Source organism: Hippichthys cyanospilos, chromosome 1 (genome assembly GCF_059441005.1).
Source record: "Hippichthys cyanospilos isolate Australia breed blue-spotted pipefish chromosome 1, RoL_Hcya_1.0, whole genome shotgun sequence".
Lineage (NCBI taxonomy): Eukaryota > Metazoa > Chordata > Actinopteri > Syngnathiformes > Syngnathidae > Hippichthys > Hippichthys cyanospilos.
The window spans coordinates 17,765,696-17,778,602 of NC_142369.1; the positions used below are offsets into that span (position 1 = coordinate 17,765,696).

The 12,907-nt window shown below is 41.0% G+C and overlaps 1 protein-coding gene across 1 annotated transcript in view; it reads left to right on the top strand.

The window, feature by feature from the left end:
• The window catches only part of vps13a (vacuolar protein sorting 13 homolog A), a 37,854-nt gene that overhangs the window by 12,436 nt on the left and 12,511 nt on the right, over positions 1-12,907 (top strand). Inside the window, exons 26-53 of the mRNA XM_088417041.1 lie at positions 475-634; positions 1,187-1,266; positions 1,332-1,391; positions 1,999-2,188; positions 3,339-3,455; positions 3,525-3,628; positions 3,692-3,859; positions 4,275-4,582; positions 4,853-5,000; positions 5,401-5,560; positions 5,625-5,749; positions 5,915-6,084; positions 6,159-6,409; positions 6,548-6,732; positions 6,801-6,944; positions 7,143-7,352; positions 7,449-7,592; positions 8,170-8,271; positions 8,639-8,791; positions 8,857-9,115; positions 9,350-9,510; positions 9,582-9,685; positions 10,140-10,440; positions 10,513-10,649; positions 11,430-11,724; positions 11,794-11,898; positions 12,102-12,248; positions 12,747-12,878. Coding sequence (XP_088273167.1) covers positions 475-634; positions 1,187-1,266; positions 1,332-1,391; positions 1,999-2,188; positions 3,339-3,455; positions 3,525-3,628; positions 3,692-3,859; positions 4,275-4,582; positions 4,853-5,000; positions 5,401-5,560; positions 5,625-5,749; positions 5,915-6,084; positions 6,159-6,409; positions 6,548-6,732; positions 6,801-6,944; positions 7,143-7,352; positions 7,449-7,592; positions 8,170-8,271; positions 8,639-8,791; positions 8,857-9,115; positions 9,350-9,510; positions 9,582-9,685; positions 10,140-10,440; positions 10,513-10,649; positions 11,430-11,724; positions 11,794-11,898; positions 12,102-12,248; positions 12,747-12,878 — 4,620 coding nt within the window. The remainder of the gene's footprint in view (positions 1-474; positions 635-1,186; positions 1,267-1,331; positions 1,392-1,998; positions 2,189-3,338; positions 3,456-3,524; positions 3,629-3,691; positions 3,860-4,274; positions 4,583-4,852; positions 5,001-5,400; positions 5,561-5,624; positions 5,750-5,914; positions 6,085-6,158; positions 6,410-6,547; positions 6,733-6,800; positions 6,945-7,142; positions 7,353-7,448; positions 7,593-8,169; positions 8,272-8,638; positions 8,792-8,856; positions 9,116-9,349; positions 9,511-9,581; positions 9,686-10,139; positions 10,441-10,512; positions 10,650-11,429; positions 11,725-11,793; positions 11,899-12,101; positions 12,249-12,746; positions 12,879-12,907) is intronic.

The window sequence follows — 12,907 nt, forward strand, 5'->3', positions numbered from 1 at the left end:
AAGCGACATTGCGAGTGACCTACAAGCTAGTAGTAAGCAAGCGATATGGCAAGCGGATGAGACCATACAACGCTGATCCGCGTTTGTTTTGAGTTACATCATATGCAATTTTACTGCCTAGCGGGATCCGAAACAACGTCAAGAATTCCTCTCCAGATGACTAGCAGTGACCAATGTTTATTTTGAGAAACGGCAGACGGAAGTAGAGACATTAGCATTAACCAAAAGAAATAAGAACCTCAGACGATGTCAAGCGTAAAAAGCGCCACTCCAAACGGCGTCTGGTGTTTTTCAACATGAACATCGGTCACCACGAGCCTTCTAAAGTGGTGTTTCAGTAGTGGTCTTGGACATTACTGGGCGTAAAAAGCGGCATTCCAAATGATCTTTTTCTGCAAAAATGTCTTTCTTTGAGCTGTCTTAGATGTGGCTGTATTGTTTTGTTGTATTTTGTTTTATTTTGTTTGTTTCTAGTTCTCTGTCCAGTTGTGTCGCCTCGATGGCAGCTCTCAGGAGGTGCCCGTGCTCCACTTGGAGGTGGAGGGCCTGGGCACTGAACTGAAAATACGCACCTACGACATGATATCCAACACTTACCTCAGAGAGATCTGTCTCAGGTGTCCCGAATACACAGGTCAGAATTGTAGCCCCCAAAAGGCTCAATCTTGCTGTTATGTCTATGTCTTTGAGAAATGAGATTGAGATCATGGTTGAGCAAAAGTCAAGTTGCACCCAAGACATGTTGCTAGCCAAGCGGCACAGGGCACATATGGACAAGCATTCATGCTTACAGTCACACCTAGGGACAATATATTTGTATTCATTCATATTAAACATGCCCTACGACTAGCATAAAACATGTAAGACAGACTACCTTGGAGGAAATCCATGTAAGCCCTTGGAGAATGGGCAAACTCCAAATGAGAGGGCCAAAGTCAAAATTCAAATTCAGAATCTCTGGACTGTGAAGCTGTTACATGTCTGCCTGTCTGTCTGTCTGTCTGTCTGTCTGTCTGTCTGTCTGTCTGTGTTTGACAGATGCATTATAATGGTTATTATAATATGTAAACATACCGAAATTATTTCACTAGACCTTGCTTTTAGACTTTTTATATGATCAATATATCTAATATAAGATGTACATTCAAAATATTGCATTTTCAACTTTCATGTTCACCCTTTCTAGATTCTGAAGGCAAGAACATTCAACTTATCACTACTTTGGATAACACAGAGGTTGACATGCTCACACTGGAATATATAAAAGTAAGTAAGTTGTAAGGGTACATTTCAATTCCTTTTTTTCCTTATGATTGATGTTTTGTTTTCAGGCTGACAAAAACGGGCCTGAGTTCAAGTCCTTGCACAACAACACAGAGCAGCTAATTAAGGTAAAGTAGGATATACATGCACGCACACACACACACACACACACACACACACACACACACACACACACACACACACACACACACACACACACACACAAAGATTTGTAAGATCAGAAGCCTTTTTTTTTCCTATAAGAAAGCCCTTACAATACATGGGTTGTAATACGTGTGTTTCATACAATGTGTACTCCAAAACACCTACATACAGTATAAATGTAACAATGTGTCTCACAGCACCAAGCCAGAATTGCAAGAGAGAGCGGGGCATTACAGGGCATTAGACTTCCTGGGCAATCTATAGAGAGAAGCATTGTTCTAGAAGAAACTAGTCTAATGAATAGTTTATCTGATTATTTCATTGTGATTGCAAATGCTTCTCCATCTCATTCTTATTGTGTTGATGAATGTGAATAAAAATGTTTGTGTACTAAAATAAACACACTAGTGCTTCATTACAGCCTTTTTGCCCGTTGTCTCAAACTTGCAATAAAAAAAAAAAAAAAAAAGAAGTCATAAGTCAGTATTTGACATGTTTGCACCCTACACCACCCCAAACATGGACCCCAAGGCAAGCACACCACTAAAGAGGTTGTTGTTGTTCTTTCAGGTGACCTTCTCATCGCTGGACGTTAATCTACACACGGAGGCCCTCCTCAACACCATGAACTACCTCAATGGTCTGGTGCCACAGTCTACCCAAACGGAGGAGTTAGGACAGGACGAGCTTCCCACCATCCAAGAGGAAGAGGAGTTAGAAGAGTGCAACAAAGGGCAGGCCACTATTGCAAAGAGAAAAAGTACAGTTGATTTTAAATGTATCCTAGTTGACCAGGTTATTTTAAACCATACCACGAACATATTAGAATTTTAGAATATCAAGCAAACAACAAATGAAACATTAAGAGGGATGGCCTATAGCATTTTATCACATCACAAAATAAAACATCAATAAAGTGACTCATTAGTGTCCACTAAAAACAACCTCATCATCAAGTAAGACAAGCCAATGAAAATAAACTGAAACATAACTTTAAAGGGCATGTAACATATCTTCTTCCCACAGTATAATACATGCATATAAATTACATTTGGCACATTAAAGATTTAATATCTAATTAAATGTGAGTTTTATGGTATCGAAGTTTCTAACTACTCTAAATACGGGACTAAAAACGGACGTTTTACTGCAAACGTCGTCAATACACCACTCTCACTAACACGCGTCCCTCCCATCAAATCAGTCTACTTGGGTATTCATTGTTCATAACCATAGTTCCACCCGCAGGTGAATTACATTATTTGCGACTGACACTGTCCAGCTGTGTGCTCCCAAACACACTTTATGGCCACTTCAGCATTTCTACACCAAAATGTTGTACCTAATAAATGAAGAGTTGCTGTTTAATTGGTTGACTTGGTGCAAAATCTCTCCTCAGCTCAGGAACCTAAACAAAACTGAAACACGTGGATAAGATTGGTCTGTATTTTCTCTTGCACAGGCAGTGCAGAGAGGTGTAGGGGATTCGGTGATTTGCTCTTTGTTGTTCTTGTCGTCTAAGCGCACTCCAAGTTGTTTTCATTTGCATGGGCAGTGCCGGTGCGAAAGGGCACAATAAGCAAAGAATGCTTAAAAATGCATCAATGAAGGAAAATGACACTTTGGGAGTGTTTAGGGTAAGAAATCAACTTAGAACATGGTAAAAACCTCCCAAAAAGTTGACTTTTCATGTTATGGCCTCTTTAAAGTGACTACTCATTTCTCCTCTTCCTTATTATACTTTGCAAACACTACTGCTCTGTTTTCTAACTAACAAGCATATCATGATTTTAATCCACAAATGAAAATACATTTACATTTACATTTTCTTTAGTTTTTGTTGTTTTGATTTTTAGCTTGTTTTAAAAAGCAGTGTTTTTCTGTTTTGATGAATTCATCTCTTCTCACAGCACCGAAGAATTCCAAGGGCGCAGCCATCATCAATATGCACCTCAGAGCTGATCTCCGCTCTCTGAAGGTTTACATTCGAGGGCAGAGAGCCATGATCTCTGAGATCAGAATTGAAGGTATTATTCAAGAATTAAGGGTGGTTTTGTATACTCTTGATTTCCAAACTCATCCCCTAAACTTCCTAGGCTTGGTTTCTGAGGTTTTGATAAGAAAGCGAGAGATGAAGGTCCTGGCCAACCTGAAGAACATCATAGTATTTGATTGTGATGAAACCGCATTCTACAAAAAGGTACAATAGCTCTCACATTTGTGGCGGCCTCATTCATTTTTTAATCCCTTCTTCTGCTTTTAGGCTGTGTCAATAGCCGACAGGGAGGTATTTGCCTTCCAAATGATCAACCACACTGGCGCAACCGAGGGCGATGCCTACCTTGACATGTCTCAGGTTGACACCTCAGTCACATTGACAGTGGGGTGTATCCAAGTTGTCTTCCTCAACAAGTTTTTGTCCTCCATACTGGTGAGAAACACACATATTCCTGCTGTTTAGACCATTTGCATGTGTCTTTGCCCCGAGTCAAATATTGACAGTGTGCCTTGAGATAAACAGAAACTTTTTTTTTTTTAAATCATATTATTGCCACACATTTAGTAAGTCATTGTATCAACCTGGCCACTGGACTGAAAAAGTTGTGGCTTCACCTATCTACTACTGGTACTGGTACTACTGGTACTGGTACTGTATCTACTGTATTTTAATTATATGCAATATCTTTAACAATAAGATAAATATAACCTTATCCTGAAGCTGGAATGTATTCATTGTATTTGCATGACTCACAACATGGGAAACGTAAGCTCGGTTCACTTACTTTTGTTTTACCAATGGAATCAAAGAGCTGAAGTGAAACACATATTTTGATCCACCATTGTAGGCGTTCATAAACAACTTCCAGGAGGCCAAGGAGGCCGTCGCTGAGGTGACACAACAGGCAGCCGAAAAGGCAGCGTCTGGCGTGAAGGAGCTTTCGGAGCGCAGCACACGCATCTCGCTCAACGTCCACTTCAAAGCTCCCGTCATCTTCGTCCCGCAGTCGTCCTCGTCCCCCAACGTCCTGGTGGCCGACCTGGGCTTTCTCTCAGTTCAGAATCGCTTTGCCATGCAGCCGGCTAAGAGTCACTGTAAGATCCCACCTGTGGTAGACATCATGGAAGTCAAGCTCACAGACCTCAAGATGTACAGGTTAGACTTTAAACATTCATATTTTATGCCTTTTTGGGGGGTTCTCATCATATGTGAAAGCGTCAACATCTTTTAGATGAAAATGTCCCTTGGACAGAAAACAAAAACAAAATAGTCCCCAACACCAGTTTGAAAGATCAATACAAAATGAGATTGAGGTGCTCAAGCATTGTATTAAATAACTAAGTATCCGTGCCAGTGATTGAAGAGGATGTCTGCTGTCTGTTAGCAAGAGCCCTGTCGTAATGTTGAATTTGTTTTTACATGCAGAACCACATTTGTAAATGGAGAGTTTCAGGGTGAGCGCAATCTGCTCCAGCCAATCAGCCTGGAAGTAGAAATTCAGAGGAATCTTTCGTCCAACTGGTACCACAGTATCCCTGACATTGAGATCACCGCGCATCTTATGCCCTTGAGTGTAAGTTACAGACTTTATAACAGAGATTGTTGTATACATTTTTCTAGTAACAGTCATGTCATGAGCAACACTTTGAGGGCTGCAAAAATCTTTCAGTTCAGCATGTGTGGATCATGACGGCCACATAGGTTTAGACACAAAGGTATCACTGACTACTTTGCACTATTTTTCTTTAGATAATAAGCTGCAGCTTCTCACGTGTTGCACTAACAATTAGTTGTTTATGTAAGACACTCAACCAGCCATCATGAAATAATACATTTTTGAAATAGAGACAAGATGAAAATAAATTAAAACCTTAAAAACAATCAAGATTGTTGAAGCAACTTTCAAACTTTTTCAACTCTGTTCGCACAGAGTTGGGCCCCTTTTTTGAAGCTCTGTCCTTCTTGCCATCCAGTTGATTCTCAGCCAGGATGACATGGTGGTTGTGTTGCGGATCCTCAATGAAAATCTCTCAGAGAATTCTGACGTTGTCACTGCTTCTGCGCCGTCTTCCACGGAAGAGTCGACATTTGACAAGGAGCCCCGCACCTCTGGGTCGGCAGACAGGGCCAATGGTAAGTTTTCAAAATTTGGCCCAAGTTAAGATAGTTACTGAAAAGCTTTTCAACCATCTCATAGGCAATACAGTGGTGACGTCAGCTGTGGTAGAGACTCAGAAGAGCATCAAGCTGAAGACCACCATGAAAGCAGACTTCAAAATTGACTCAATGGCACTGGTCCTATATAATCCTAACCTGCATGAGGTAAAAAAAAAAAAAAAAAAATTAAACACGTGAGAGACAGGATATATATATTGGATATTCTGATCCAACAAGTGAACCAACAGAGGCGATATAGCAGTATTTGGACCGTGACAAAGAGTTTACACACTTTTGGCATGGAAAAGTTTGAATCTTCATATTCCCTAGCTTCACCATTTGGAGCCACATGATGATGAGCGGAAACTGGGTGAGTTCACCTTGGGCACCATCTCCACCTCCTTCACCATGTACTCAGACAGTTCCATGAAGGCCGCCATCCGACTGTCTACCTGCCTGCTTGATGACAAGAGGCCGCACAGCAAGACAGTCAGTCCAAGGTATGTCCAAGGTAGCTATTTTTGCCACCTGATTGTACTAGTCAGTAGTTAACCATTGCAATGTCCCATTTCAGAATGATGGCCATGCGTCCCGGAACAGAAAAGAACATGATGGTGGAGGTCAACTACCGGCGGAGCCACGAAGGCACCACATTAGACACAGTGGTGCAGGACGTGTACCTGTGTGCTAGCATGGAGTTCCTCCTCACTGTGGCGGATATTTTCCTTAGCGCCACTAAGGAGGGCTTTGCTGAAATATCACAAGCCAAGGCCAACCCAGCATCAGGGGATAAAAACAACACCCCTGCCCAGTCTGAGGGATCAAGTGAGTGAGTGTGTTAGAGACAAAGACCATAGTGATGGACATCAGTCATTGTTAATCTGAAGTTTGTTATTTTTTCTAATATAAATTTTTAACTCTGGATACTTCCCAAACAGTGATTTTAAAAATGTTTCATTTTAGTTCCTGCTCCAGCCGAGGTGTCAAAGTCACAGATGAATGTCGTGGTGCGAAACCCGGAGATTGTGTTTGTGGCTGACCTGACGCGCGGTGACGCGCTGGCCCTGGTTATGACCACACAGTGTGAATTAGTCATGAAAAGCGATGCAGAAAGTTCAAAGATGACAGCCATAATTCAAGATCTCAAGGTTTGAATATTTTTGCATTGTCACTTTATCCTAGAATGTTTTTGATATTACTTCACTGTCCATTTTAGGTAGTGGCATGTCCTTTCCTAAGGGAGAAGAGGCTGCACAACGTCACCACAGTTTTGCAGCCCTGCCAGGTATTTTTCCAGAGTTCTCAGACCCCAACCTCTCCGCAAGCCATGGAGCTCTCTATCAATTCTCTTTCGCTCAAGGTTAGTCCTGACTGCAGATTGAAAGTGATAATTGAAAGATATATAAAAAGTGAATGAATGAAGTTCCTGTGTTTATTTACTGAATAGATTGTGTTTATATGCATTTCTTTATTTACATTTTAAATTTTCATTCATTCATGAACCACTACCTCGTATTTTAATCAGATTAAATTTAATGGAATGTTCCTCTTTATCCAGGTTTCACCCATTATTATCAAGACAGTCATCAGCATCCAGTCAGCACTGAAACCCACCACGGAAACGACAGAAGAGCTTGAAAGTCCCGTCCCTGTGGACATGTGGGAGAAACGGGATTGGAAGGATCTTAAACTGTGGTTCTTGGAGGAGCAGGGAGAAGCCAACACGCAAGCAGTGGCCCCGCTGATCCCACAGGGGGAGTCACTTAAGGTAGTTTCATGACTTTTAATGAGGTGTTTTTTTTGTTTTTTGTTTTTTTTTCAAATGAGTCTTCATTTTGACAAACTGTCCACCCTTCCTTTTCAGATGGACATCAAATCAATCTGTGTGACGTTGGAAGCTGGAGTGGGGCACCACACTGTGCCCATGCTTCTGGCAAAGTCGTCCTTCCAAGGAGATGTCAAAAATTGGTCTACTCTCATTAACTTGAAGAGTGAGCTGAATTTAGAGGTAGGATGAGTATAGTATTTAATGACAGATGCTGGCTTTTTTAATTGTTCTATCTAATTTTAGTTAATTAACTGCAAGTTAAATTGGCCATTTAATCATAAGATTATGAGGGAATGGGGTATATTTACATAATTACCTTTACACATATTTTGATTGCTGTGCAATCAGTAAAAACCTTGGAATTTATAGATGAATAAGTTATAATAAACAAAAACATTTCTACAAGTGAGGAAATTCCTCCTAATTGTCCTATCTCTAAAACTTTTAGATGAGTATTCCTTGCACTTTACACTGACCAAAAAAAACATTAAGCCACAATATAAAGAATAGTTTTGTGTTTATGGAGTTGTAGCTGCTAGCAAGAAACATAGGACACCTCGGTGAAAAATCCAGAGAGGTCTTCGGTTTCTTCTCAAATTCCAAAAGAGTGTATAGGTGGTCTAGGCATTACTTTGCCTTACCCATAGCCAGCCAGCCGGGAATAGGCTTCAGATCACCTGTAATCTTCAGGAGTACAAGCGCTGAAGAAAACAAACAGATGGATTGGATTATTTTACATGTTCAATATTACATTTAGGTCCATTACTTCAACGAGGTGGTGGGAGTGTGGGAGCCACTGCTAGAGCCGTTGGAGGATGAGACAAGAGATGGATTCCGACCTTGGCGACTAGAGTTTAAGGTAAATTCAAGATTCAAGAGTTTTATTGTCTTATGCATAGTAATACTACACAATGAAGTTCTTATTCTGTTCGCTTTCCCGAGCAGACTATTTCCCACAATCCAGCAAATAAGAAAGTAGGCAATAAAAAAATACTCATTACTGAATATTGGTTTGATAATATTAATCAATACAAAAACCTTTTAATTCTAAAAGAAAGCAAAACACATGCAACACCCATAGAAACAATGTTGGTAAACCATTGTCATTTTCAAACATGATTACAGGCAAAGTATTTGTTTAACTTGAAAATATGGATTAAATAAGTTTAGTTTTAAATCAAGGAATCTTGACTGGATGACTCAAAGTTTGTTTGTTTTTTATCCAGATGAAAACAAAGCCATTAAAAAATGTTGAATGGGCCGATGAGGTGGACTACCATGTCCCCGACTACAAGACTCTCATTTTGATCAGCAGCAAGGACCAACTGAACATCACCCTCTCTAAATGTGGACTTGCCATGCTGAGTAACCTGGGCATGGTGAGAACAATACTCCCAACAAACTTGTATTTCTTTGGATGTTTAATCACATTATACCACCACAGGCTTTTGCAGAAGCCGCAAAGGAGACCCCCGGGTGCTTTCAGAAGGATGAGGCTCCGTTTGTGGTGAAGAATCGCTTGGGCCTGCCCGTGTTTGTGCAATACAGCGACATGTTTTCACCCATTGGCACACACAGCAATGACCACACTGTGGAGCTGCAGGATGGCCAAACACTGGGGATGGACTATTCCGTCACCACTGACTCTGACCAGTTCTCAGCAATGATCTCTCTTAGTGAAAAGGACTACTATATTCAGCCAAGTATGTAATACAAATGTTAATGAACTGATTTTCCTCATTTCAGTTGTCGTGGTTAAACGGGACGAAGTAATGCGCACACACACACACACCGTTTTTACTGTTTGCCATTTTTTACTGTACTGTTGTTAGAGGACCACTGTAGTAATGATTCATGAAGATGTAAACGCACAATGAGCTTTATAAAATACCCATCCTTTTTGTGAATTTTGTTGTGCCTTTTGATCTACTCTTCAGCTCCAGCGGGCCACACATCAGCCAGCATGATCCCCTTGATCAAGGTCGGACGGAGAATGTACAACGTCATGCATGAGGTGTCAGGAGTCACCCGCTTCCTAGTGTGTCAGGTTTATTCCGTGGAAGGCAGCAAGTACATCAAAATCCGCTCGCCTTTCCAGGTACAACAACGCCTACGTGTTCTGGTTAAACATCAGAATATTTAGGATTGATTTGATTTTTGTTCCCTCAGATCATCAACCATTTCTCCATCCCTTTTAAAGTGTTTGAGGGGTCGACTTATTTGGGTACCTCATTGCCAACAGAAGAGTTCTGTGTCCCTTTGGACTCATACAGGTAAAATGTACATATTCTGCATTTTGTCACAGTTTAGTCTATATACCGCATTTGTGATGTGCGTATGTCAATAGATCCTAAGGATCTAGAATTACAACTCACCTTACTTTTAAACTAGCCTGTATGTACAGTAATTCACCAAAACAGTTTAAACACTTTAATAATTTAACCATTAGCTTGGTATGAATACGTAATGGCGACTCACCCATGCAAAAACCCACTAGTCGCCTCTCAAAGTCTCAAAGTACTTGTTAAGCCACCATAAACACAGCGTATTTTATTTTCATTTTTTGTAGCGCATTCAATCACTTATTTGCCGAATTACTTGTCAATAAGTGGCAATTCCATCCATGTATGCGACGAATGCAACGGACAAATGGTCACACACAAGTGGCTCCCAAGGCATTTCATCATCATGCCATGACTCACACCTCTGTCTCTCTTTACTTCTCAGGTCTGAGCTGAGCCTTCAGCCCATCACTGGTGAAGACTGTGACCAGTTTGAGTGCTCGGAGGGCTTCAGCTACGACGACATCAACCTCCAGCAGCCCAAGATGCACATTCAACAGACATGCCGCCAAAGTGGAGACCTTGGTGGCATGCTGACGGTCAACATCATGCCCGTGAAGGACACGGTGACCTTTAAAGACACGGGCGGCGTGGGGGACAATTTTGATGTCCCGTTCGTTCTCCACCTGTGGCCTTGCGCTCTACTACGAAACCTGCTGCCTTACCCCATCGCCTATAAACTAAGTGTACGGCTTTACTGAGTTTCTGCATTCATACTAAAAAAGCATTATACTAAACCACAGTTTTTAATTCAACAGGACAGTGACAAGTCTGGTCAAGAGTCTGTGTTGGACCCTGGCCACTCTGCCCAACTTCACACTGCTGTCATCAACCAATCCAGCCTGGACCTCCGTCTGATTGACTACTTTGGTCAAGACTGGTCTGCTCAGTACAGGTTTGAGTTTTCGTCAACTGACGTTTAATTTAATCACGTACAATGTCAACTTGATTTACCAGTGTCTGAAATTAATTTTTTCCTTGCCAAATTATGAGGCACAAGTCAGCTTCAGCTACACCACCAATCGGTGCTGTAATGCCCTCTCATGTGGAAGGAGAGCTGCAGTTGGCAATGTGCCTTTAACCGTATATTTGATGGGACAGTCAAAAATTAAAAACATTTTATCAAATCAAAATATGCTTTACCTTGAGCTGACAATTTTACACCATTTATCTTGTTGCATATCTATCCATCCACTCATTTTCTTTAGACACTTATCTTCTCTAGGGTCGCTGGCTTTCTGGTGCCTAAATCAGCCGTCTTGGGGCAGTAACCAGGGGATCCCCCATGACTGATTGCCACAGGGCACAGAAAGACAAAAAAAAACATTCATACTCACAATCACATCTAAGAACAATTTGGCGTGTCCAATATGCATATTCAGTAAATTTAACAATGAACGCCCCCGATCTGAAATTTAATATAATTCATCTGATTTCTTTAATGTGACTTTTACATGTAAATTAAAAAAAAAAAATTCTAATAAACTCTAAATATAGTATACTTAAAGCGTACAATTTTCCATCTATTTCCCCTGCCGCTGTTCTGTCTATATTTAATTACACCTACTTTGAAAGATTCAATACTTGGCCATCTGTTGCATATAAAAGCAACTTAAACAAAAATACAGTATGGTTTTCTAGTTCTGCTTTCAATAAAGTCTTCTGTTCTCAACAGCCTGCGCAGTGAGCAAGAGGAAATCGCCTTCATTGTGTTCGAGTCACTCCGCATGGAGGAAGAGGACTATGGTGAGGGGACAGAGATGCGGCGGGCTGAACTAGATATAGCTGTGCACGTCAAGTACGACCATGGTCAGATGGTAGTGGCCATCCACTCCCCGTACTGGATGGTGAACAAGACGGGCAGGCTGCTGCAATACAAAGCGGACGACATCCACCGCAAGCACCCGCTGGATTACGACATGCCGCTGCTTTTTTCCTTCAAACCTCGTTACTTTCTTAAGAACAACAAGGCAAGGCTTGCAGTTCAATGCCAAATTTGACCATTAAAATAATTAAACGATGTTCCTTGCTTGCCTCAGGTTCGTCTCATGATCTCCGAAAGCGAACTCTCGGATGATTTTTCTCTGGACACTGTTGGAAGCTATGGAGATGTGAAATGTAAAGGCCAATATAAAGATTATCTGGTAGGTGTCTATCTGTTTTGTTTTGTTTTTTAAACCTCTTATTAAGGAGAATAATTACTCATTAAAATGTAGGTACTAGTCACATTTGGTGCACCCCTGCTTCAAAACTTTCCGAGGTGTTAATATGAGTATGAATAGGGGTTAGTCTGTGCATGCCCTGCCATTGACTTGCAACCTCTCATCTCCCCTCTTATCTCCACCAGGTTGGTGTGAAGATAGACACGAGCAGCTTCAGTCTCACCCGCATCGTTACCTTCATGCCATTTTACATGCTGGTCAACCGGACCAAGCAGACTGTCTTTATATGTGAGGAGGACCAGGAGAGCTGGACAGTAGTACCACCTGAGCAGGTGAGAACCTGCAGTCACCATGACCAATCACTAGGACATATTAAGAAAGTAAAACAACATTTTAAAAGGGCATAGAAGCCCTTACCATAGACCATGTTTGCAGCGAATGTTTTTTTACATTTATTTTGTGTTTTGTTATAGTAGAATGCCAGAGATGGGAAAATCAGGTCCAGAAAGTAAAACCTCTGCCACAGTTTGGCTTTAGTCACATGTGAGTTCACTTAACAGGTATGTGAACAAGCTCATTTGACTGCAAGTTGATTAGAAGCACATGAAACTAAAGCCAAACTGGCAGGGTTTTTACTTTCTGGACCTGGATTCCCCATCTCTGGTGAATGCAAATACAGTACATGTTTTTACATGTTTTCAAATGTTTTATTTATTTATTTATTTATAGTGTGTTTTGTTTTAGTAGAATGCAAAAACAACATTTAAGAGTACCATTGTTTTTTTTTTTTGCTGTTGTTGTTTTTTGTGGTCATATTCATCATCTACTAGGCCACCATTCCCTTCTGGCCCGAAAATGACGGCAAGATTCTGAAAGTAAAAACAGAAGGTTGTCTGTCTCCACCACATACCATCAACTTCACACAGCCAGAGAACTGCTTACTGCTGCACATGGATAACAATGTAAGAACAACAAAACGGATGACAAGTTG